This window comes from Centroberyx gerrardi, chromosome 18 (assembly GCF_048128805.1).
Source record: "Centroberyx gerrardi isolate f3 chromosome 18, fCenGer3.hap1.cur.20231027, whole genome shotgun sequence".
Taxonomy (NCBI): Eukaryota; Metazoa; Chordata; class Actinopteri; order Beryciformes; family Berycidae; genus Centroberyx; species Centroberyx gerrardi.
In genome coordinates this window covers 15,340,119-15,363,218 of record NC_136014.1, presented here as the reverse complement: position 1 = coordinate 15,363,218, position 23,100 = coordinate 15,340,119, and the positions used below count along the sequence as shown (strand labels likewise).

General features: G+C 42.0%; 1 protein-coding gene across 2 annotated transcripts in view; it reads right to left on the bottom strand.

Annotated features, from left to right (window-relative positions):
• ehd3 (EH-domain containing 3) overlaps positions 1 to 22,515 on the bottom strand; it is a 23,384-nt gene extending 869 nt beyond the window's left edge. Inside the window, exons 1-9 of one of the 2 annotated variants that reach the window (XM_071902356.2) lie at positions 20,819 to 22,515; positions 14,773 to 14,949; positions 13,686 to 13,783; positions 7,250 to 7,391; positions 6,906 to 7,005; positions 6,512 to 6,682; positions 2,698 to 2,862; positions 1,497 to 2,325; positions 1 to 1,442 (exon numbers count right to left, since the gene is read on the bottom strand). The exon at positions 1 to 1,442 is cut by the window's left edge and continues 869 nt beyond it. In XM_071902356.2, coding sequence (XP_071758457.1) covers positions 1,798 to 2,325; positions 2,698 to 2,862; positions 6,512 to 6,682; positions 6,906 to 7,005; positions 7,250 to 7,391; positions 13,686 to 13,783; positions 14,773 to 14,949; positions 20,819 to 21,045 — 1,608 coding nt within the window. In that variant the 5' untranslated portion in view covers positions 21,046 to 22,515 and the 3' untranslated portion in view covers positions 1 to 1,442; positions 1,497 to 1,797. The remainder of the gene's footprint in view (positions 1,443 to 1,496; positions 2,326 to 2,697; positions 2,863 to 6,511; positions 6,683 to 6,905; positions 7,006 to 7,249; positions 7,392 to 13,685; positions 13,784 to 14,772; positions 14,950 to 20,818) is intronic. The other variant, XM_078290106.1, reaches the window with a different exon arrangement.
• Positions 22,516 to 23,100: the final 585 nt, after the last annotated feature.

Below are 23,100 nucleotides of genomic sequence, written 5' to 3'. Positions count from 1 at the left end.
TAGAATTAGTGTTTTATTATCATCGTAAAATAAGCAAATAATAACAGTGTGTGCATTCACTCTCTGGGCAATCAGGTTAGGAAAGCTCTACCTTACTGTCAAATGTTAATCAATTACAGAAGACCAATTAATCAAATATTAATCAGTCATGTAATCCACTGGAATCCTCCCAGCTCAGTAGCATACATAATACTTAAGACTTATTAACATAACAATACAACTAATAACACTAATACATGTAGTCAAATGTATACATACAATATTCATGATAGTTATGTGCCCACATAGAACCATGACTGTCTGCACATTCAACATTCACACTCATATTCCCATACATTAATAGTCAGAATGTCCCAATGCACACTCGCTTGTCCAAACAATACCCATAATATATCTTTATATTATAGTCACAGTATCTCTAAACATGTTAATGATATTCTGTACTGTCTGAAAGTCGGAAAAGAGAGATTCATCGCTCTTCGCTCATCATTTCTTCCTTATTCATTTCATTTCAAAAGGTCCTGTCTGTGTCCATCTATAGATGATTGTGATGTCATATATCACCCCATCCCACACATAATAATCATCAGCATCTCTCTTAAAAAAAACAATTAAGTAAATAACTGAATTTGGCCATTTTCTCATCATCATCATCATCATCACTACAAAGTGCTCCAGTCTCTCATCTGACATCTGGCTACAAACCCAAAACCAGAATTGTGTTCATCTTGTCCATTTGTGTGTGCTTTTCTGCATTATTGTGTGTGTGTGTGTTACATGTCCACGCCGCCCACCAGGAAATCTTTGCAACTGTTCAATATCGTGCCATGAAAACAAAAGTCAGAATGCAGAGTGGTGCCAGGAGACAAAGATGAATCCATGACTTGGACCTAAAAGGGCTGTGAAAGGCGTTGGCAGGCAATGTGGAATACTGCAGTCAAACATGGAGCTGCAGTATTCTGGATGACAGTTAAGCTGTTTATATGAACCTTTATATCCCCATTTCTCCCAAGATGATCCTTCATTATATTTTCTCTTTCTCTTCTTCCTTCCCCCCCTGTCTTTGTTGTTGTGTCTCTCCCACTTTCTTCCAGCAGTTTAGTGTTCCAGTGTTTCTTGGTTTTAGGCATGTTATTTGTCCCCACCCCCCAACACCCCTCACTATCCCCCTATATCTCCTCCTTTAGAATAAGAAACAGGACAGTGAGCTACAAGGCTGTATTTGCAAAGCTTTTCAAAGTGGTATATTATTAGGTATATTGGTATATTAGTGGCAGGATTCAACTAGAACCAGATTTTTGCCTGCGTAAAAGCCATTGCACACCAGTGCACTGTGGAAATGTAGTGTGGAAAATGTGAACATTTTAATCCAAATTTAACCAGAAGATCAACAGTTCCAACTCCTATGGAATTCTGTAAAAAAAAAACGTTGTCAGATTTAACTCAGATTTTTTTTCCAGCACACAGAAGTTTGCAGTCAGTTGCTTATCATTCACGCAATTGATTTGTACTTGAATTTAACTTTCTAGTCTATTGTAGTATTTTAAGGGGGCAGCGGGTGGGGGGGGGGGGGGGGGGGTTATGTTATTTTTCTGGGTTTAGGGGCTGGGCGGTGGGAATTTGTCTTGTTGGGAAGAGGGTCTACTATTTATCTGTTCTGGTATTTTCTTCATTTCTCTCATCAAAGACTTTTTTTTTTGCTATAATGCTACTGTGGTAGATTCCACTTTTAAAGGGGATATTTTTCTCAAGGGTGGGGGTCTACTTTCGGGGGCGGAGGGGTATTCAATCTTACATTTACTCAGGTATTTTCCTCTTGGAGGGGGGCACCAGGTGTGGCGGCAACTCCGGTGGCAGTTCATGTCCCTCCAGCTTCACCTTGATCAGGTGATTGGCCAAGGCAAACTCCTCGTCGTCAAGCATCCCATCCTTATCAATATCCGCCAGCTTCCAGATCTTTCCCAGCACTGTGTTAGGCAGTTTCGACTTCACCATCTCCTTCTTGGCGTTGGCTCCCGTCACCTTCCCGTTGACGGGCGACAGCGTGTAGAAAATCTCATCGTAAGCCGGCTTGTCGCGCGACACGACCCACTCGGCCTCGTCGATGCCCTCGCCGGCCCCCTCGCCGTAGCCGTGGCCAAACGGGCCGTCCAGCGTGCCGTCGAAAGCGCCGCCCTTCACCACGGGGTTGGGCCGCTGCGTCTCCTCTTGGCGGACCAGGACCATCAAGCCGGCGATGTCGTTGGCCAGCATGTCGTCCACTGTCTCCAGGAGTTTGGGTTTCAGAGGCTGGAACTTGGTGAGATCCTGAGCTTGGAGTTGGTCCTGGGACAGGCAGAGGGGGAGAGAGAGAGAGAGAGAGAGAGAGGGGGAGGGGGAGACAGAGGACAAGTCAACCACATCACAGCTGGATTAGTTCTCGCATCTGACACTCACTGAATAACTCTCTTTTCTGTGTCAAAATGAAGATAAATTGATACTGATATTTACATTATTTCATTAATACTGCTATTTGTGTGATGTTGTTGTATTTCTTTTTATCATGCTAATAACACTGCAAATTGAGGGGAAGAGGTAAGAGGGATCCTCTTTTCCTCCATCCTTCTTCATCCTTATCTATCTATCTATCTATCTATCTATCTATCTATCTATCTATCTATCTATCTTCCCTCCCACTACTGCTCCATTCCTGTTTACCTGCATCTTCTTCAGATTAGGGAAATCTCCAGGTGATATCTGATGCTCTCTCTCTATGCGGCTGTAGATCTCTCCCAGACTGGCGATCAGCTCCTTTTTCTTGTTATCCTTCCCAAACACGGAGGGCATCTCTTTCTTCAGTGAGCTGATGATGTAGGCATGGACCTGCACATGGAGATAAAGCCAAAGATGCACACACTGTATTAGTCAGTGGAAACGCACTGAGACAGTGAGTTAAAGTTGATGCTTTTAAGTATTTGAACAGTGAGCTAAAGCCTAATAATTGGGACAATGAGCTAAAGTTAGACATTTTAAAGCTTAACTACTGAGAAAGTGAGCTAGTCTTTGTTGCTGTTGACACATCAGCAGTGTATTATGGATTTCACTTCAAAAGACGAGACAAAAGAAGAGACCGTCAGCTTTTGATGATGGTTCTTAAGACATGAATGTGAATGTTGAGAGAGATAAGTGACAGTGACATAAGTGGCAGCCTTTGAAATAAGCGTTTTTCAAAACCTGCATCAGTGGCCAAAATTGGAACATGGGAAGATTAAAATGGATCCCTAAATTATTTATGATGGTTGGACTTGAACATAAGAGGAGAGAAACACAGGTATTGGTTAACCATCTTTTAACACGGCTCTTTCTTCAGCAAACAATGATGTACGCAATGAAGAGAGTTATTTCATTAACTAAACAAATTTCCCTCTCACTTTTAAAGATTTTTGCATTGTAGTGCATTGTCCCTTAGAATTGTTTTGCACTTGGCTCCTTGTGATTATTGTAATGATTCACAAGTGATTTACTTTCTGTAACCGCATCTGCTAATGGCTACATGTAACATCAACATCAGCAAGCTGTCGCAAGCATGAACTCTGGGGAATGAAAAGAAAGACAACTCCCTTAACGACATGAAATCCCTTGCAGATTAACGTCTTCCAATGACATTTCTTTTTAATTCTCAATGCAAGCCAAAACATTGCAGAAGTGACAGGAAAACGTGTATTTGTCATGTTGTTATGGTGATACTTATGCTTTCCCCTGATTCCACCTCCTGTCCTTGGAGCTCATCAGAAAACACACACACACACACACACACACACACACACACACACACACACACACACACCCTAAGACCTCTGAGCTGTCAAATGGGACAACTGTGCTCAACACTCATCTTAATGAGAAATTTGTGTGCTTGTGTGTGTGTGTGTGTGTGTGTGTGTGCACGTGCATGTGTTCTTCCTCAGTGTTTCCTGGAACTAAGACAGGAAGCTGACTCTCTTCTCTCATCCCTCACTTCCTGTCCAAACAGGAAACAGGAAATAATTCACTCGGAGAAGGACAACCTCATTTGTCATATTCTATTGGTTGTATGGCAGGGACGGTCTGCTCTGCCAAGGTTAACAGCTGGATGGGGTGGGAAGGTGAAGGGATAATGGGGTAAAAGTGAACAGGAAACACACACACACACACACACACACACACACACACCTGTGTTGACCAAAGGTTTCACTGCCAAATACCGGTATTAGTATGATTATTTCGACTCAAAATGAATGCCATAGCTAAAAATAATACATTAAATTTAGTGACTATAGTGAGTCACTAAGAAGTCTAGTGAGTTTCAGGTGATACAATAATGTGAAAAGTGGTCTATAGATATTCAGTGTAGGGGTTAGGGTTAATCTTAAGGTTAGGGTTATATAGTCTGTAGAGATGCAGCAAATAGGCAAGTGACACTTTGTTGAACATCTACCTTTTGTCACCTGATAGTTGGTTGAGTATCAACATTGGACTACCCAAATAAAGTGTTATCATAAAAACCTACATTCAACCCTCAGGGATGTGATTGGGCCATGATGACAAAGAAACCGGAAAATCAGCGGTGGTAGCAAAGACTAACAAATGAGAGAAACCAACACCTGCTCGGACTCCTACAGCTCTACACCTGTCTTATAGCCCCCTAGGACTGCTGGGAAATAGGGAGTTTGGAAAACCAATCAGAGGGACCAGTGTATACAGTGTGATGTGTGTTGTACACCTGTTGGTGTGTTGGTGTGTTTTTGTGCTTCCAGATGAAGACAGATGCACTTTCTGTGCTCCAGCAAAAGGAGGCACTGAAAGGAAAGATGAAGAAGCTGACGCAAAAAGTCAAGCGGCTCGAGAAAGAGAAGATCATCTCCTCTCCCGGGAGGAATGGCTCCAGGAGAATAAAGAGGTAGAGAAGAAGGAGAGGCTAGACTAACAGAAAGAGGATGTGGCTCTGTGTCACATTATAGCATAGGAGATCTATGAATGAGTTGCAACATACAGATTTCCCACTATATGATCCATCAAAAAATATTTCCTTTTTGTTCTAGAAAGTGAAAGAACACCACGTGCTCCAGCTTCAGACCACCAGGGAGAAAGAGAGCCAGTCTCGCTGCCGCAGCTGCATCTGCAGAGATGAAAAGGTGCTGGCACGTGAGACAGAGAAGCTCGCCCAGAAGAGACAAAAGCTGGAGGACAAGATGAAGGAAGAAGAAAAATTCCTCTGCAGAGGAAGCATTGAAGAGGAGTTCATCTCTTGAAGCACAGGTCAGCAAGATGAAGAGGGACCTGGAAACGGAAAGGCACAGAGTGATCAAAGAAAGAGAGGCCTTTCAAAGAGAAAAGCCTTTGAGTTGGAGAGGGACAACATGGCGAAAGAGAGAGAGAGATCATCCATAAAGAAATTGTGGCACAACGGATAAAGAGGAAGGCCTTCAACATCGAAAGTGAAAAAATCTGTGAGGAAAGGGAAGCCTTGCAGAGAGAAAAGGCAGAGATGGCCATGATGAGGAAGGCCTACATGAAAGAACAGGCAGAGATACAGAAGAAGAGGGAGGCCTTCTGCAAAGAGGCGGACATGATGAAGGAGAAGGGAAGCACGAGCGCATCAATGAAGGAACAAACAGTGCCACTGGCCAGAGAAACCGGTCATCAGAGGCAATGCTGTCAACACACCAGCCAAGTCCTCCAGCCTCATGTCGGTGTGGGCCTGCAGGGACGAGCAAGGCAACTGTGGCTGCATAAAGAAACGCAAACATCGCAACCACAGATAGAAACGTAACTGATGAACATTCATTCAAAAATTCCAGAGTATTCAATACAATTTGCATAATTTTCAAATGTTGTTTTTTGATTTAAAGATGTACAATTTATGTGGAATTTATGGAAAACACACATTAAGGATGTAATGCATCAATAGTAACAACTATGATCCAGAAAAGTGTCATTGTATATTTATATATAAAGCAGTTTACACATAGAGTCATCAATATTCTGCCAAATACAGATGCACAGACTAGTTTAAGTGAAGACTGATGAGGAATCCCTTCAAATTGCAGAGTGGCAAAACACACCCCTATTAAAAGAGTAAAACATATGAGAAATATTAAAAAGTTTTGGACTGCACACACACACAGACACACAACCCAAGTTTATAAGGAGGGTGACAGGAAATGTGCAGTGAGTTACTTTAAATAACAAGTGTCATTCTTCCTTTGTGTCCTATGCTGTATGTTTTAATTGCCCATAATTTGTTTTTTTCTACAAACAAAAAAGTCAAACAAGCGATTTCGGTTTAGTGCACTTGTCTAAATCTACCCAAAAACAGGGTAAAAATGACCTAGTTACGATAGACCTCTTGACTTTGTGGAATTGTACCCCGCCCTCTCCCCGCTCACAAATCTCACTCCAAGAAATCCCTGAGAGCTGGCAGCCCTGCAGAATGACCTCAGTGACCAAAGTCTCTATCAGCGGCTGTGTGTGTGCGTATTGTCTGCTTTACCTTGGCTAGTCGCGCCCTCTTGATCAGATCGTTGAGCTTCCTCAGCGCTGCGTTCCTCGGTAAAGACTGAATGTCCTTGAATAAGTCCTGTTCCTCCGCTTCGAACAGCTTCCTGTTGTCCGGGATCAACAGCGGGTGAGACCAGAACGAGCCGATGTACACACGGATCACCTGACGGAGAGAGAGACGGAGAGGGAGACGGAGATGGAGATGGAGAGAGGGGATCAACAGAGGGTGGGACCAAGACAAAACAAGACCAAGACCAAGACTAAATAGCCAGTCAGCCAGACAGTAAACCAGCTCAATAACTCATTCACCCAACCAGTCATTAAGCAGGTCTGTATGTTAACTTTTTTTCCATTTTTCGACCATTTAAGCCAGTATGGCAGTTTACCTCAGGAGTGTTGACTATCTTCCCCAGCGACCACATCAGAGCGCCGTACACTCTCATCAACTGCTGGGTCTCTATCTGGTCCGCCTTGTTCAGCACGACCCTGAAGAAAACAACAGAACAGAATAGAGTTCATGTTGACATTAATATTCCCAATGCTTGTGTAACACTTAAGCCCTGAAACCATAAAAACCTGTGGAGAAAAAAAAAAAGGTGATAGTGCTTTAGGTTGTTTACGTCTCACATTTTGTCCCACTCTGCACTGTTGTATTCGTGTTTGTGTCATGCAGCTAGTATGAAGGATTTGGTGATGACTGTGTGTTCCAAGTCAAGCATTCTCACTGCACCTGATCTTGTCTTCGTGGTTTTTCAGGGCCTTGATCACGTCAGAGAACTCGTCTGAGATGTCCAGTTTGTGGGCGTCAAACAACAATATGATCCGATCCACTCGCTCCGCAAACCACTCCAACACAGCTGCAAAGTCATAGCCTGAGAGAAGAGAGGAGAGGAGAGGAGAGGAGAGGAGAGGAGAGGAGAGGAGAGGAGAGGAGAGGAGAGTGGGGAAGAATGAATAGTGTGTGTGTAAAAGGGAGGAAGACAAGAGAGAGGGTGAAGGAGAGGATTGAAAGAAGGGGTTAGGGTGTGAAATCAAAGGTAGGATGAAGAGTGGAGATGTTGGGAGGTGAAGTTGAGATAAAGAAAGAATGTAAGGGAAATAAAGATTAATTCTCATTTGTGTTTCCCTTCATCCCTCATTACTTCACTCTCCCTATCAAAATACCAGGGAGAAGAAAGGCATTTGGATTATTAGGAGTAATAATGAATTTCATTGCTGTTCTTAAAGGGGAATAGAACTCAATTTATAAGTTCACACACTGTATGCTACGTTTATGGAATAGGTCAGTCGATCGATTTTTATAATCATGATCAACTCTCTTCCAAAGCCAGAATCCAGAGAACTGAACCATGAACCTAAACCCTGATGTTGTAATACCCCCAAGAGGAAACTATTACAATGTCTCCAGGTCAATAGGGGAGGCAATAAGAAGGACGCCCATATTACAACATGTTGAGAGAAAAGAATGCCTGTTTACAAAGCATGATGGTTGCCAAGATCCAAACCAAGTGGTTTTTTTTGTTTGGTTTTTTACAAGGGCACATACCACAAGCTCAGTCAGTATTTGGACAGTAAAACATTGCCATTTTAGCCATTTTTGCCATTTTATTTTCAGCTCTACAGATGAACAGTTAAAGAATCACAGTGTTTTTCTTCATGGTCTCAACCATTTCAGACTGCCACAAGTATTTAGACTCATTATACTCAATGAACTAGTCATTTTCAGTATCTAGTCAAAAATGCACAATGTGCAAAGATTTCTAGATGACTAATGGGTGTGATGATGAAACTTGATAAGTGTTACTGTCCAAATACTTATGTAATGAAATGCAATAAATCATGTTGTCAAAAAACAATGTCTATTTGCAAAGGGAGAAGGTACTGCCAAGATCCAAAACAAGTGGCTTGCAAAAAGTACTAAAACTGCATTTACACAGGAACAGAAAAAAAACAGATATTTAATTATTTCTCCTGGTTATCTAAACAGGGAATAACAACCATAGAATGATTGTTAACCTTTTGTAGTAAAGATTTTTTTTCTTATGGGTGTGAGAAAAAAAAAAAATCATAAAGCCATGAGAAGATCAGATCTGGATCACAAAGAGTTAAAAATTGTATCTTTTGTACCTGTCACATTTAATTTTTACAAACTTGCCTTGGCTTATTTACACATTTTGAAATCAGATATCCCTTAGGATGTGAAGTATAACAACATATATTATTTTAACCAGTATCATAATGCTGCAATGCTTGCGTTTCAATTTTGTTGAAGGCCAACCGGTGACAGAGAGCCCCAGTATGATGTGATGCGAGTATGAGATTTCCCTGGACTGTAATATATCTAATGGTCCCAAAGCTGCCTGACAGTTCATCTTTTAACTGAGAAATTCTTGTCAACAATGAATGCCTGGTGAAAAAAAAAAGCTTGCACAAGCATCAAAACATGCTACACTACTACTGTATGCTGTTGGAAAATGTATTATGGTATAAATGATTAAATAGGAGTCTTTATTACTCCGATAGGAGTAGAATATTTTACTCCAAGTTTGTGTTCATACATAGAAGACATCATTTAACTGTGTATCTCCTGCGTTTGATGTACTGTTATAAAAAACACTTGGTCTTTCAAAATGTTTGGCTGTTTTGGTAGTTTAGGCAAATATATGTGCGGGAGAAGGTTTACAGTAAATAAAGGTTAAGAGTGAATGAATGAATGAATGATTGAATTAATGAATTTGAATCTGTGGGCAGAAGTCCTTGATTGACTCCTTTGACTTTCTGTCCCGCTCAAGGACACAATTCAGTCTTACCTGGAGAAATTCCACAGGATATGAGAGGAGAACAAAGAACAATGGAGGGATGGAGGGATGGAGGGATGGAGGGATTAGTGAGTTAAAGTTTCCAACCAACACCGAGGGATATATGAGAGAGGGAGAAAGAAAGAGACAGACAGAGAGGCAGAGAGTCAGTGGTAAACTGGTTACAGTGCTAATTATTATGGGATGGCAACCAGGAGGCATTCGCTGTCAGTTGGTAGTGGGTAGCAGTTGTATGTTAATGAAGTGATTTTCACACTGATTCTCTGGAGCGACACTTGTCAAAACTAATTTCACAGGCTTTTGCATAAGAAAATGTACCTTGTTTTCCACAGGTTCTCACTTTTTATTCAGCCTAGAAACCACTGGCAACATAACATAACAAATGACTTTTTAATAATAAATTAGAGACCCATTTTAATATTTCTATGATCTAAATCTGGGCCCAAACCCAGAAACATACTGTGTTGGTTGATTCAACCAGGCTAGTGTATAGCCGTCATATGACTCCCACTTTTACTTGCTTTACAACTGTTGCTATTGCTACTGCTGCTGCATTGCTGCTCCTCCCAGTAGAGGAACTATTTGGAAAATCTTGAACATGTAACACATGCGACAAAGGCTGTGCATGTATGTTTCAAGAAACCCTGTGATTTTCATATTTGCACTGAAACATAGACATGAGCCTTGAAGTGATTCGTCACCTCTGGACTCATGAAGCCCGTTCAAAATTCATTGCAGTTCCAAAAATTCATGGGCACCAACCTGCGAGTACTACAGGTGGCGGCAGTAATTATTCCAACTAGATTTTCTCATGGATAATTCCTCATGGGGATGGAGCAACAGTTCAGCAGTAGTAGCAGTAAGTGTGTAAAATGTGAACATCTACTCTGTCTGGAGGTCAAGTATGAACAGCTGAGAGGGGAGAGGGAGCACACTGCTGCTTGGCCAAAGCTACAGAGGGTTAAGAGAGACAGATACCTTGATATTTTGAATTTTAGTGGGTTATTCTTCTACACAGGGTACTTTTCACATGGTGTGGAAAAAACTTTATACATTTTTTAGGGGGGAATTCAAACCCATAACTGAGACCTGAACGCAGAAACTTAGACCGCTCAACCATCCTGACTCAATTTGTTCATTAATTTTTCCATCAATGCTTTGCTCACATCTTTAGCAAAAATTCAAAATAGCTAGCTAACGAGGTAGACTTATGGACAAATGTATAAACTTTTCCCCAACCATGTGGGAAAGTGTCTGGTGAAGAAAAATAACACTCAAGATATCACTTTATTTTGCCTTTTTGCAGCCGACAGATGCCCAGATTTTTAATCCACAATACCTCCATAAGGACATCTATGTAGACAGCTATAGCCTGAAAACTCCTCTGTCGCATCTGGGCACACACACACACACACACAATACACACAAATACATAAATACAGACACATGGGCTTAAGAACAGAAAAAGATGAAAACACAAAGAATGATAAACACACAGAAAGAAAGAAAGAAAACACATGAACATAGACATGAAATACACAAATACATACATACAAAACCACAAAATAAACATGTAGGAGTGAGAATGAAAATGGATGAACAGAGAATGAAAACGGATATACACAAACAAAAACAAAAAAAACACACACACGCACACGCTCTCTGTCCCTAGAGAAAACACAGCTGTGCTGACCCAGTAGAGGTTCAGTTTCGCCTGTATTTTTTTTATATCCGAGCAGACGATGGTAGGGTCATACTACACTGTGTTGTTTATTTGGTTTGACAACACACTCACAGGACACTTTGACCTGCCAAACGGATTATGGAGCGGGGCTGTTACGGGTCAGTTCACTTTCAATTTAACCAGTTCAAAATGTTAACGAAAACTGCAATTCAGCTGGTAATGATAAAGCGCTCATTCTCAGTTGTTTCTCAGTGGGCTGGACTTAATAACCTTCTCATGACAAACACTTTTCGGCGTTTGAGGTCTGAAGAAAGCCCATGTCCCGAGAGAGTGGAACACCCTGTTATGAAACAATGTTTTGGACTCCATGACCAGGACTTGTTCTTTATGCTATATTCTCAAAAAATGATACATGCACAACTTTCTAGAGACAATGGAGGTGGAAAATATTGCCTCGAGCAGGGATGGGGATTGGCAAGTGGGAAAAATCTATTTCAATTATATAGTGGAACAATAATATTGTGAAAAAAAATGGTGATTGGTCACAGTTATTAATCATCACCTTACAATGCTGCCTGTGTATCATGGCCTTAAGTGACACAGAATCACAAAATCAAAAGCAGCTTTGAGTGGAGGAGTGCAGATCAATTCTATGCCAGCAGATGAAAGCAAAAACAATTTTCATGGACCAGGATCTGCTCTTAATGCAATCAGGCCCTGCTGGCTCCTTGTACTAATCTGCTGATATTGATAAAATGGTCATTACAAGAGAGATTCAATGTTTTGCATTGGAATCAAACACAAATACTACCACCTCCACTAATAAATAAACAACATGAGCATGCTCATTATTTCTCCAGATCGTTACCTACATCACACCTCCATCCTGATACTGCCAGGTGCGTTCAATGCCTCTCTGTTGTGACAGTTAATATTATCAACGTCAACAGAGCTTTGACAAAAGAGACACAATCAATGAGGGCTTTAGTTGGCATAAGAAACAAACATAGAACGCAAAATTAGCATTGTTATGATTGCTGGTATAACAGAAAGACAAGCAGAAAGGGAGAGAGAACAATAGACACACACAGAGAAGAGCAGAGGAATTCAGAGACAGACAGAGAAAGAAAGAGAAAGTGAACGAGGGGGAGAGAGAGAAATATGGCTGCCTTTAACTACCTCAGCTCTTTTGTTAACGTTAGCGGTTGGCATGGCAATGCTGGCATTTAGCTTTGGGAATGCCAACCGTCACACACACATATCAACCTTTAAGAAAGCAGTCTAAAAAAGCCTTTCACACCTAAACTTCTCTTCATACTTCACCACCAGGGACTGGGGTCGATCCACTTTCAGTTCACTTAGTTCAAGATGTAGATAGAAAATACAATTAAGAGTCATATAACTTTTTTGGACAATTTCTTTTTGGGTTTAATAAATAGCTGTGTGATCACGCTACCCCACTCCATTCAAATTCAATTTAATTTGCTCCTTGGCCAGTAGCTCTTTATATGTTGCTGTCTCCATTTATCTGATCATACTAGACTTTATAGGGCGTCAACAATTGCTACATCTGATAATACGTCTATGTTTCACGTTGAGAAATGTAAGCACAAAAAATGGAGATCTGCATCACAGCTAGAGACACCCTCAACATTCCTCTCGTACCTTTGTTATCAGTTTATGGACAAATCTGTTTATTTTTCCAACACGATCACAACAACCGAAGTATGTTTTTCTCTGCTACCTCGGCCTTTCACAAAAACATGAGAATATGTGGTCAGCAGCACAATAAACGTTTCATGTGTCTCCAGTGATGCTGGGGCGTCTCCAAAATGTGGTTTGAAATATGTGGATGACACAGAGTTGCTACATATTAGTTTTTAATGTTACGGCATTAAAACGTTTCACAACCATTGAGGTAGAACACAAAGTATGCATGGGGGAATACCACTGAATTGTTGTTATTCCCTTTCCTCAGGACCGTTCAGTCTGAGTTAGTGAACATTCAACTGACAAATCTCCAAGGTCATATTTATTTGGAAAAATCAAAAGTGCATCCCAGCTGCTACTGTGTGTGGTCACACCAATGTAAAACTAAGTAGAGAATGAATTGGAAACAATGGAAAACCTGACAGTCCCTTGGATGCTTTTATGGACTGACTTGGGAATAAAAATGTGCATCCCTGTTTGTTGACATCTTATTGCGAGTTCAATTCACGAGAGGTCAAGTGTGCCTTATCATTGTTTATGACGTGTGTTTACATTATTTTGCGTTCAGCGCAAAACAAACTGTGTGCAACGTTAATGTTGAATTGTGAGAGAAAGTGAATGTGTGTGTGCACGTGTGTGTAGTCCAAAGCTCATCTTTTTCTCACTGCTTCCTCTTCTCTGAAATGAATGAAGCATAATCTTCCTGATAGCTAAAACAACACACACACACACACACACACACACACACACACACACACGTCCAAAGGAAATGCTGACATTGTAGTTCAGAGTTCAGCGTGACTAGGGGAGACGCAGCTGAATGGGTACACTGAATGAACACTGATACACTGAACTTACATACACACACAATATCAACAATACAGGAAGGCAAAAAATAACATGTGTATGCGTGTGTATGTACAGTATGTTTGTAGTGTGTGTGTGTGTCTTACCTCGACTGATTCTCTGTTTCTCTCCTGATAGAATCCCTGGTGTGTCAATCACACTGATGCTTTCCAACACTGGGTTAGGCAGCTGGGCGCACACAAACCTAGACACACACACACACACACACACACACACACACACACAGGAAAGGGATAGTTTCACAAATCCAGTGAGAGAGGAGAAGAAAAGAGAAGAGACGCGAAGAAGAGGAGGGGAGAGGAGATGAAAGGAGAGGGGAGAGAGAGGGAAGGAAGGAGGAGAGGAAATGAGAGGAGAGAGAGAGAGAGAAGAGGAAAGAGGAGAGAGAGGAGAGGAGAGATAAAGGAAGCAGGACAGAAGTGCAAAAAGTTTTAACAACAAACATCTTCCCACGCCAGACCTCTGTCTCCCTTTTCCCCTCTCCCTCTCTCTGTCTCCTCGTCCTCCTCTCTCCTGCTCTCCCTCTACTTTCTCCAGCTGTATAAATACTAACAGGTTAGCTGTCCTCACTGCCCCCCCCCACCACCCCCCACACCCCCCACCACCATAGATAATCAATGTTTCTTCTGTATCCTCTCAGCAGCGGTGGGCCATCACAGCAAGGACACTGCAGCGAGAGCAACTAAGACGAGTTTTATTAGTTTCTGTTCTCCAGAAGGATGACTCTGCAAAGATGACTGACTGGGTGTGTGCGTGTACGTGTGTGTGTGTGTGTGTGTGTGTGTGTGTGTGTGTGTGTGTGTGAATGATTGAGACACACATAGGGCCATTAAACAGAGGAAAGCCTGACCAGTGAGCAGAGGGAAATTCAATCACGCAGGAATGTAGAGCTATGGTGTGGATTCTCTCTTGTGCTCTCTCACTCTCCCTCGCTTTCTTTCTTCCCCACTCTCTTCCTTTTCCTCCCTCTCTCTCTCCGTCTCTCTCTCTCTCCCTCCCTCTCCACCCCTCGCTTTCTCTCCCTTTATGTTCACGTACTTCACTTTGCGTACACACATAACTCCACAGATAGCAATCATCCCATCGTGTGCATCTGCTATCACTGCGTTCAAGCATTTCCCCCAGAACTCTGTGTGTGTGTGTGTGTGTGTGTGTGTGTGTGTGTGTGTCTACCTGTTGAGGAAGGCGTTTCCGAACGCGTTTAGCTTCCTGAAGGGCTTCTTGGGGTCAACCACCAAAGCGTTGCCGGGGATGATGCCTTCTGTGTCGCCGTGCATCACCGCTATGAAGGAATCTGTGGTGGGTTCAGGACCGATCCGCATGCCAGGAAAATCCTGCTCCAACAGGTAGCTGTAGGTGAGATAGAATCACATACCGTTAAACAAGACTGATAAGTGATATAGCGTGCAAGGAAAAATCAATGGTGCATTCAGGGTCTTTTGGCATGCTGTGAAAATCCTTCTCAGATACCTGAGACACAGAAGAACACTGTAGAGGGAGTTATGTAGCATAGGGAGACATTACAAGACTTTATAAGATATTAGTATCACTATGTACAGTATGCAGGAACTGATGGTGCATTCAGTCCCTTTCAGCATGCTGGGAAAATCCAATATATCCACAACTTATTTGGTCATCAAAACTAGCATTCCACATATATTCCTGAAGGGCTTGACCTGAAGGAAAATTACATTAATGGAAGTTCATTAACCAATCATAACTCAAAATACAGGGCTGTTTACAGTTCACAATTAAATGTCAAAAACTTTTTACAGCCTCCACATACAAGTGTTTAGGTGACACACACTGTCAGTCCTTCTATCAAGAGACAATGATTTTCAGAGTGAAAAAATATCTTGAATCCAATATAAAATAAACTTTGCCATAATATAAACTTTGCCAGTGACATTGTTTCGACATTGAGTTGCTTACTGCAACTAAAGCCTTACATGTGACAGTTTTATCACTGTTTCTCTATTCACCTGAACAAACTCCCAGTTTAACTGTTGCTATGACAATAAAGTTGACTTAAACGCAACCATGGGACTATACATCTTGCTTTAATTTCAAATCATCTGTTTTAGAAGTAAAAGGTTAAATCTTCAGCTGTTAATTCAGTGACATCACATATGTTATAAATAAAGATTAGTGTGTGTGTGTGTGCATGTGTGTGTGTGTGTAGTCTTTAGAATCCCAACAATGTTGAATGTGAAACACAGAACATAAAAAAAAGATTTAGGCAAGAGATTTACAGCTAAAAAGCCTATCAATTTTAAGTGTGAGTGTGGTATGTGTATGCGTTTAAACTACTACCAGATGTAAGGTTAATTCTCCTATACATCTTCTCCTCACACACACACACACACACTCCCACACACACACCTTGTCAAAGGAGCCAGCAGTGCCTGGTAGAGCCATCTCGCTGCACACGTGTCTGTGTGGTGTGCATCTTTCTATTGTGCAATCCATATGCACAGCCATGTGTTTCTGCAAGCATGTGTGTGTGTGTTTATCTGAGTATAGTGTGTGTATAGTTTGTGTCTATGGATGGGGTTTGTGCAATACATATACACAAACTGATAAGTATGCCTGCTCATGTTTGTAGTGTGTGTGCATGACCATCCTATAGTGTTATACCATCATTCTGACACAAGCCATATTGCAGCATTTGTCTATTCTCTCTATTCCCACTGTATCCAAAGCAACATGAGATGCTCTGGCAATCAGAAGTGTTTCTTGCACCCGCCTGTTGTTGCAAAGGACTATCCTTCATCCTTTTGGGTGTCTGGGTTCATTTCTAACTTTTTTGTCATCAAATCAATGTCGACTAAGCTCTCACCAAGTCCTTATTGCAAATTCGAAGGGTGCGCTTGTCACGCAGGATGATGGGAGAAGAAAGGAAACAGTAAAGCCAGCTCGCCTACACACCCGTTCATTTATCACATTCTACGCAGTTTGATGGTTCGTGCCCCGGCAGTGAGGCCTGTGTTCAAATTCAACATTCATTACACTGGCTTCATCGACGGGAAGCAAACCCACGACCTTAAAGCTGCAGTTTATGAGGTTTGAAGCGTTGAAGCGTCTTTAAAATCAAATCATGAGCAGAGGGGATGGAAGAGTGTAGCTCCCCGGTGAGAAACGTCACCATAGCTGTTTACCGTTTCATCACATTAACATCACTAGTGAGGCGAGCAGAGGCATCCTGTCACCGAGAACAAAAACTATATTTGATGATTTTGCTTTTTTAGCATCTCAAAGTGCTGCGTGAAAAGAAAACAGAGAGACCAAAAAGGAAAGTAGACAAAATGAGCCCTAAAAATGAAGACATGGTCAGATCACATTACAGAGACTGTCCACCACACCCAGGCGGAGAGGCCATATTACCCTCCGTCAGCATCTGTCTCTCTGTCCGTCCATGTAGCTGTTTTCTCTTCCTTTCAGTTCCCTGACTAATATTTGTTTTCATTTTATGACTGTTCTAATTCAGCTAAATACACAGTAAAACAAAGTTGACCACAAACAGCCCTTCCCCTACCTGGAAGCAACATCATCTTTGTTTTTCAATAGATTCAATAGATTGCCAAATGCAAGTGTACTCAAGCAGATCTACATCTGATCTACTGACACTAAATACACTGTGTTTTCTACTGAAACTAAATCTGGTTGTTAAAAGAAATTTTAACTCAATTCTTTACATCTGTTTCTATGTGATCTACTGTTTACAAAAGAAAATACACTGTAACATTACAGGGAAAAATATAACACTTTTTTGAATGATTTTAAATGAAAAGATATTTCTGTAGTTTCATTTCATCATCTGATCCATGATCTAGATCTGCTTCAGAACTAGCCTGGTAAGACCATCCTGATCACGTGACCTCACATTCTGTTTCACTCCACGGATCAGTCTGGACTTCTAGCCGCCCACATCGATTTCAGTGGGCGGGAGTACTTGCCTTGACAGACAAACTCCTTCAGCCAATCAGTGAATCCAAATTCAAATCCAGTCGGAAGAACGGCGAAAACGTCTTTTGAGTATGCACTAGCGGAGAAACTCCGCTAGTGCATACTCTTGTTCTTGTTTAATTGTTGTTATTGAGTCTATTTCTGCAATAACTGCACTTATGGCTGTGTTTACTCTACTAACGTTAACGTTACCGCTTGTTGCTTTGGGAGGGGGAGACACCATTACTGTTTTGCCAGCGGCGGCCTGTATTTCACGTCATCAACTACGACGCAGTCCCTGATTGGCCCGGTTACGTCATCAACTACGACGCAGTCCCTGATTGGCCCGGTTACATTGTAACTTCAGGAAATCGATGTGGGCGGCTAGAAGTCCAGACTGATCCGTGGAGCGAAACAGAATGTGAGGTCACGTGATCAGGATGGTCTGACCAGGCTACTTCAGAACCTCCTCCATTAAAAAAACTCAACAGCTTTATACTGGATTTATACAGCTAAATATAAGTTAAGAAGAATATTTTCTTCTTAACTTCTTCTTACATTCAAACTAATAACAATTTACATTCAAACTTAGAGTTGAAAATGCCCCACCCTTATATCTAGTTTAGGTATGAAACTAACAAGCCTAGTGACCGTTCAGCAACACCCCAAAGAAACTGCACTGCTCCCCGAATCACAGCTGGAGAAACTGAAAGTGAATCTGTGGCTGCAGCAGCTCTGACTGACTGAGGGTTACTCAGCAGTTTGTACATTCTGCATCTCACTGTTACAATGTTGGTGGTGTGGGGGGTCAGGAGAGCGAGAGAGAGAGAGAGAGAGAGAGATGGAGAGAGATGGAGAGAGAGGGAGAGAGAGAGAGAGAGAGAGAGAGATAACAGGGATGTCTGTGTACCGTCTTGTCTTACAACAGGAAGTCACTAACAGCATGCTCTTTCAGCATCTCTCTGGCTTTCAAAGACCCAACCCGCTAATTACCTACAATGCTGTGTGTGTGTGTGTGTGTGTGCGTGTGCCTGTGTGTGCGTGTGTGTGTCAGAGAGGCAAGCCATTAGCAGTAGCCATGCAGTTCAAAAGAGGCCCAACACCCAGCTGCTAATATCTCTCTCTCTCTCTCTCAAACACATACACACACACGTCAGAAATACCCAAGCTCTGACAAAACTCTATAGCATAAGGGTTACTTTCACATTTCGGACCATTTTGCCAGTGAATTATTAGTGAATTATTATATCAATTACATTTTAGGAGTTTATCCCTCACTCTTATCTGGAATGGCTTACAAAAAGCAGCTGAGAAGAGAAGAAGTGTTAGAGACAATAATACAATCGAAGTAGAAATAGATAGATAGCATCAGATTAATGTTTTTAGGCATTTAGCTCATCTAAAGTGACTTACAATGAGTGCAACAGTGGACTAAGCTGAAATTCCTAGATAACCAACATTACAAGCAGACTGTAAGGAGTGCAGCACCCATACGATACATGCAACAAAACCTCCTGTGTCCCTAGAAAATGTATGTATAACAGAGAAGTGTTAGGTAAAGAAATGAAAGCCAGGGAGCAAAAGTTTCTTTAGGTTACTAGACAGAAATCAGATCCGGTGCCGTTTAAAAGAATGTTTACCAATGGCTGTCAGAAAATGGCGAATAATGGGAGCTGTTCTATCCAGTTAATGCAAGAAAAAACAACAACTGTTTAGACTTTTTTTTTCCTCATGGGGTGAATTATTGAAGAGTCTCTGAAGGACAAGATGTGTAGGTTTGTGGAAAAATGGGTGTAGGTCAAGAATAGAATGACTCTTCCTCCAGTGTTAGCTGAATGGAAAATGCTCACTAAGACATGTAAGGTAGGTGTGAGCTGCAGTGGGGTTACGACACATCAAACAGGACAAAAAACAAACTGCAAACTTTCTTTTTCCTCAGACGAACCACTTCCTTCCTGACGGATGAATTCCACCTAAAACTGCCTTGGCCTGGAGCTAAGAGGGGCTTGTTATGGTGCGACAGGGTCCCCAAGACTTCCTGCACCCCGGGGCCCGGCTGCTCTGCGGGAGGTCAGACGTCGGGCTCCTTCGTCCGTTCTGTACCTGTCTGTCACTCCATCTGTCTGCCTGTCTGTCTGTAACTTGAGGGGGGGGAGGGGACTCAAGGTCTGTCTGGAAACTTATTATTAAGCGTTTGACAGTTAGACAGATGGTCATAACGGTTGCTATGGTTATTACACTAAGTGCCACTAAAGCCAGTGCTTTACATCCGCTGCTTTTTTATCTAATTCTTAACTAGAACATCAAGCTGTCTTGAGGCTGGGATTTAAAACTCTGGCTCTGGATCCAGGACGGGTCACAGGCCGGTTTCTGGTGGCTTCCCACATGAAACAAAAAAATGTTTTAGTCCCAGGGGGAGAGAATACATTTATTTTGTTCGGGTCCCAGGCTGAAAAAGAAAAATGCTCCAAACTAAGGCATGTCCATACACACACGCACGCACACACACACACAGACACACACACACACACATTGTCAGAGAAGGCTACAGTGCCAGGTAGTGCTGCCTCTGTATGCATTAAGTGTGTATGTGTGTGTTGATGTGTTGGCTGTCATGTAAACTTTTTTATGGGCTCAATAAAGCTTGCAGAGGTGTGGCCCCTGATATATGGCAGCTGGGCTGTGTTTGTGTGTGTGCACGCGCATGCATGTGTGTGTGTTATGCTATTCAAGGACTATAGTGCCCACTCATGACAAGATAGACATGCAAACTCCATTTGATTTTAGTTTTCTATCCTTAATTCTCTACTTGTTCTCTTCCATTCTGTATTATTCTATCCTGATTTATTGTATTCTATTCCACTCTATTCTATCCCAGTTCAGTTTTGTTCTGTTCTAGTCTATTCTATTCTAGGACAGTCTATTCCTCTTCTTTTCTCTTGCTGTCAAACTACTTTACTGCTGAGGCTGAGAGAGGAAAACGTCTGTTCGGGTGTGTCAACCTGTCTCTCTCTATCTCCCTCTGTGTCTGTCTGTCTGTCTCTCTTTCTAACGGTCTCGCCCTTGTGTGTGTGTGTGTGTGTGTGTGTGTGTGTGTGTGTGTGCGTGTGTGTATGCCTGTCTACCTCACTCAGTGTGCATGCAGACTGATGTGCTTGCCTTTCTCCTTATCTATGTGTCTGTGTGTGATTCTCCTTCCCATATGAAGCCAGTAAGCCAGTGTGTGTGTGTGTGTGTGTGTGTGTGTGTATGAGTGTGTGTGCTGCTTTCTCACCGTATGAAGCTGGTCTTGCCAGTGGAGTACTGCCCCACCAGTAGCACCATGGGCTTGTTGTCGAAGTCGGCGTCCTCCAGCGCCGGGGAGTGGAACTCATGGAACTTGTAGCTCTCCTCCAGCGGCAGCAGTTTGGTTTTGTAGAGTTTCTTCAGGCCATCGCTGACAGTCTGGAAGACTTCTGGCTCCTTCTTCCTCCGGTCGTCGGTCCCTAGCCAGCTGAACATGGCTGCTGGTGGTTGATCTGGAGAGTAGTCTGCTAGTCTGGCCTCCAATAGGTGTAACTGATCAAAAACTGCTGTTTGTTGATCAACTGGATACTTGTGGCAGCTTTATCTGCTGCTGATCAATACTAGTCTGTTCTAATAGGTTTATTTTTGCAAATTGTTTTTCCTGTTGATGGATTGGATACTAGTGTAAAAGGTCAACTCTATGAACACAGACTTGAGGTCTAATATAGAATATTGCTTTGTGTTTCCTCCAATCTCTAATAATGTTAGGTCTACCTTAAGAGCAGTACTGGACACTACTGCATTATGTTTAGTCTTTCTGTCTTTGTCTCTTGAAATATTTTAATCTGATACCAAACTAATAACCTTAAACGCAAACTCAAATAATGATGGGTCTATTTTAAATGTCAAATCCAGATAAAGTTAGGATCTACCTTAATTTCAAACCATAATAACTTCAGGTCTGCCTTAAAATCTAAACATAAATGGCTTAGTCACTTAATATTTGGAGTGTTTTTCACCAAGATGAGTTTGACTTGAAAAGTTCAGAAAAAATTAGATAATTGCTCTAAAACTACTGCTAACTACCATTAATTACATAAACCTCTAGGCACTGTCAACCCCCACAAGGTCAAAAATATAAATGGTGGGGGGAAATTCTAAGTTGGCTGTAATTTCACAACATGAAATGAAATGTAATATACAGAAGCTGTACTGTAAGCCGACTATGGTTATTTGCCCCGGTGTAACTTTGACTGGAAAGTCTCTCGAAAATGAGAAAATCTCTTAAAAAGTATATTTGGAAAATCTCTTTTTGAAAAGTGTGTCTTGAAAACGGAAGGCTATTTTATCTCGCAACCGTCCCGGGCAAAATAAAGACCAAAGTCAGAGTCAGTCTGTCCTGCTGGACTGTATGGGTGGTGGTTGTTGTTGGTCTCGATAATGATAATGGTTTAGCCTGTAGTTAAATTCAAATGTATCTACAAGCAGTCAGTCTTTAGAAGGCAATTTTAAGAATAACTTATCTCCAATAACGTCTACAAATGAAAGCTGTTTTTCTATCTGTCAAAATTCAAAATTGATCCTTCCAACGCATCCTCCTCATTCAGTCCATCGGTTCTCCAGAGTCTGTCCAGGCCACTTAGCAGCTCTGGGCCAAAAATATAATGCATTCAAAAAGAGTTTTGCTTGCTTAACCAATCTATTTCACAAACCAGACACTGCAGAGGCGAGCCTAAATCATTCTGCTCACGCACAACATCACGTTACCGCTATTCAGCCGGAATTTCGTCCAAAAGCAAGCGGAGGAATCCCAAAAATGATGCACCGAGCTGCTGTCACAACGCAACCAGCGTTATTGTTCAGCTGCTCCCGCACTTCAGGCCACAAAATAACCCCAACTTATTCACTTCAGCAGCAACACTTCTGTCGTTTTCGAGTCAAAAAAATAACAATATGTGTGATGAGGTGTTTTCTCCCACTGAGCAGAGCTGGATGTAGCAGCAGCTGATGTTCTGCAGCTCAATTTAAATGCCGAGGCGAAGGAAACCCGAGCCGGGCGGAAATGCCCAACTGCTGGCAAAGCCCCACCCAGTGATGCCGCGGCTGAAGCCGGTCCGGGCGACGCCATGTTGGATGAGGAGAGGAGAGAGGAGTGGAGGACCAGCGGAGGAATGACAGCGCGCCTCCCAGCGGTCATAGAGCTACAAAGGACCATTGAGTGAGAGTGAAATTTGATCTTGAAGTTTTTATCTCTATTATAGAGAGCAAAAATGCAGCAAATAATCCCAGAAATTAAATTAGAAGCCATTTCTAAAAAAAGAACATCACATGACAGGAAAATACAGAACCATGGTACCTCTAAATGCTGGTTGATGACTTATTTAAGGTTGAGTGAACGGACCATAAAAGTTAAATTGATTCATTCAGGTTCTGTGGAGCTGACTTCCCAGAAAATGCGTGGGCTTGTTGAGAGCAGATAGTGTCCTTGCTTCAGCTTGAAAAGGTTAAGAAGTTGAATTCATCAGTTACTGTAATATTTAAAGGTGTTTA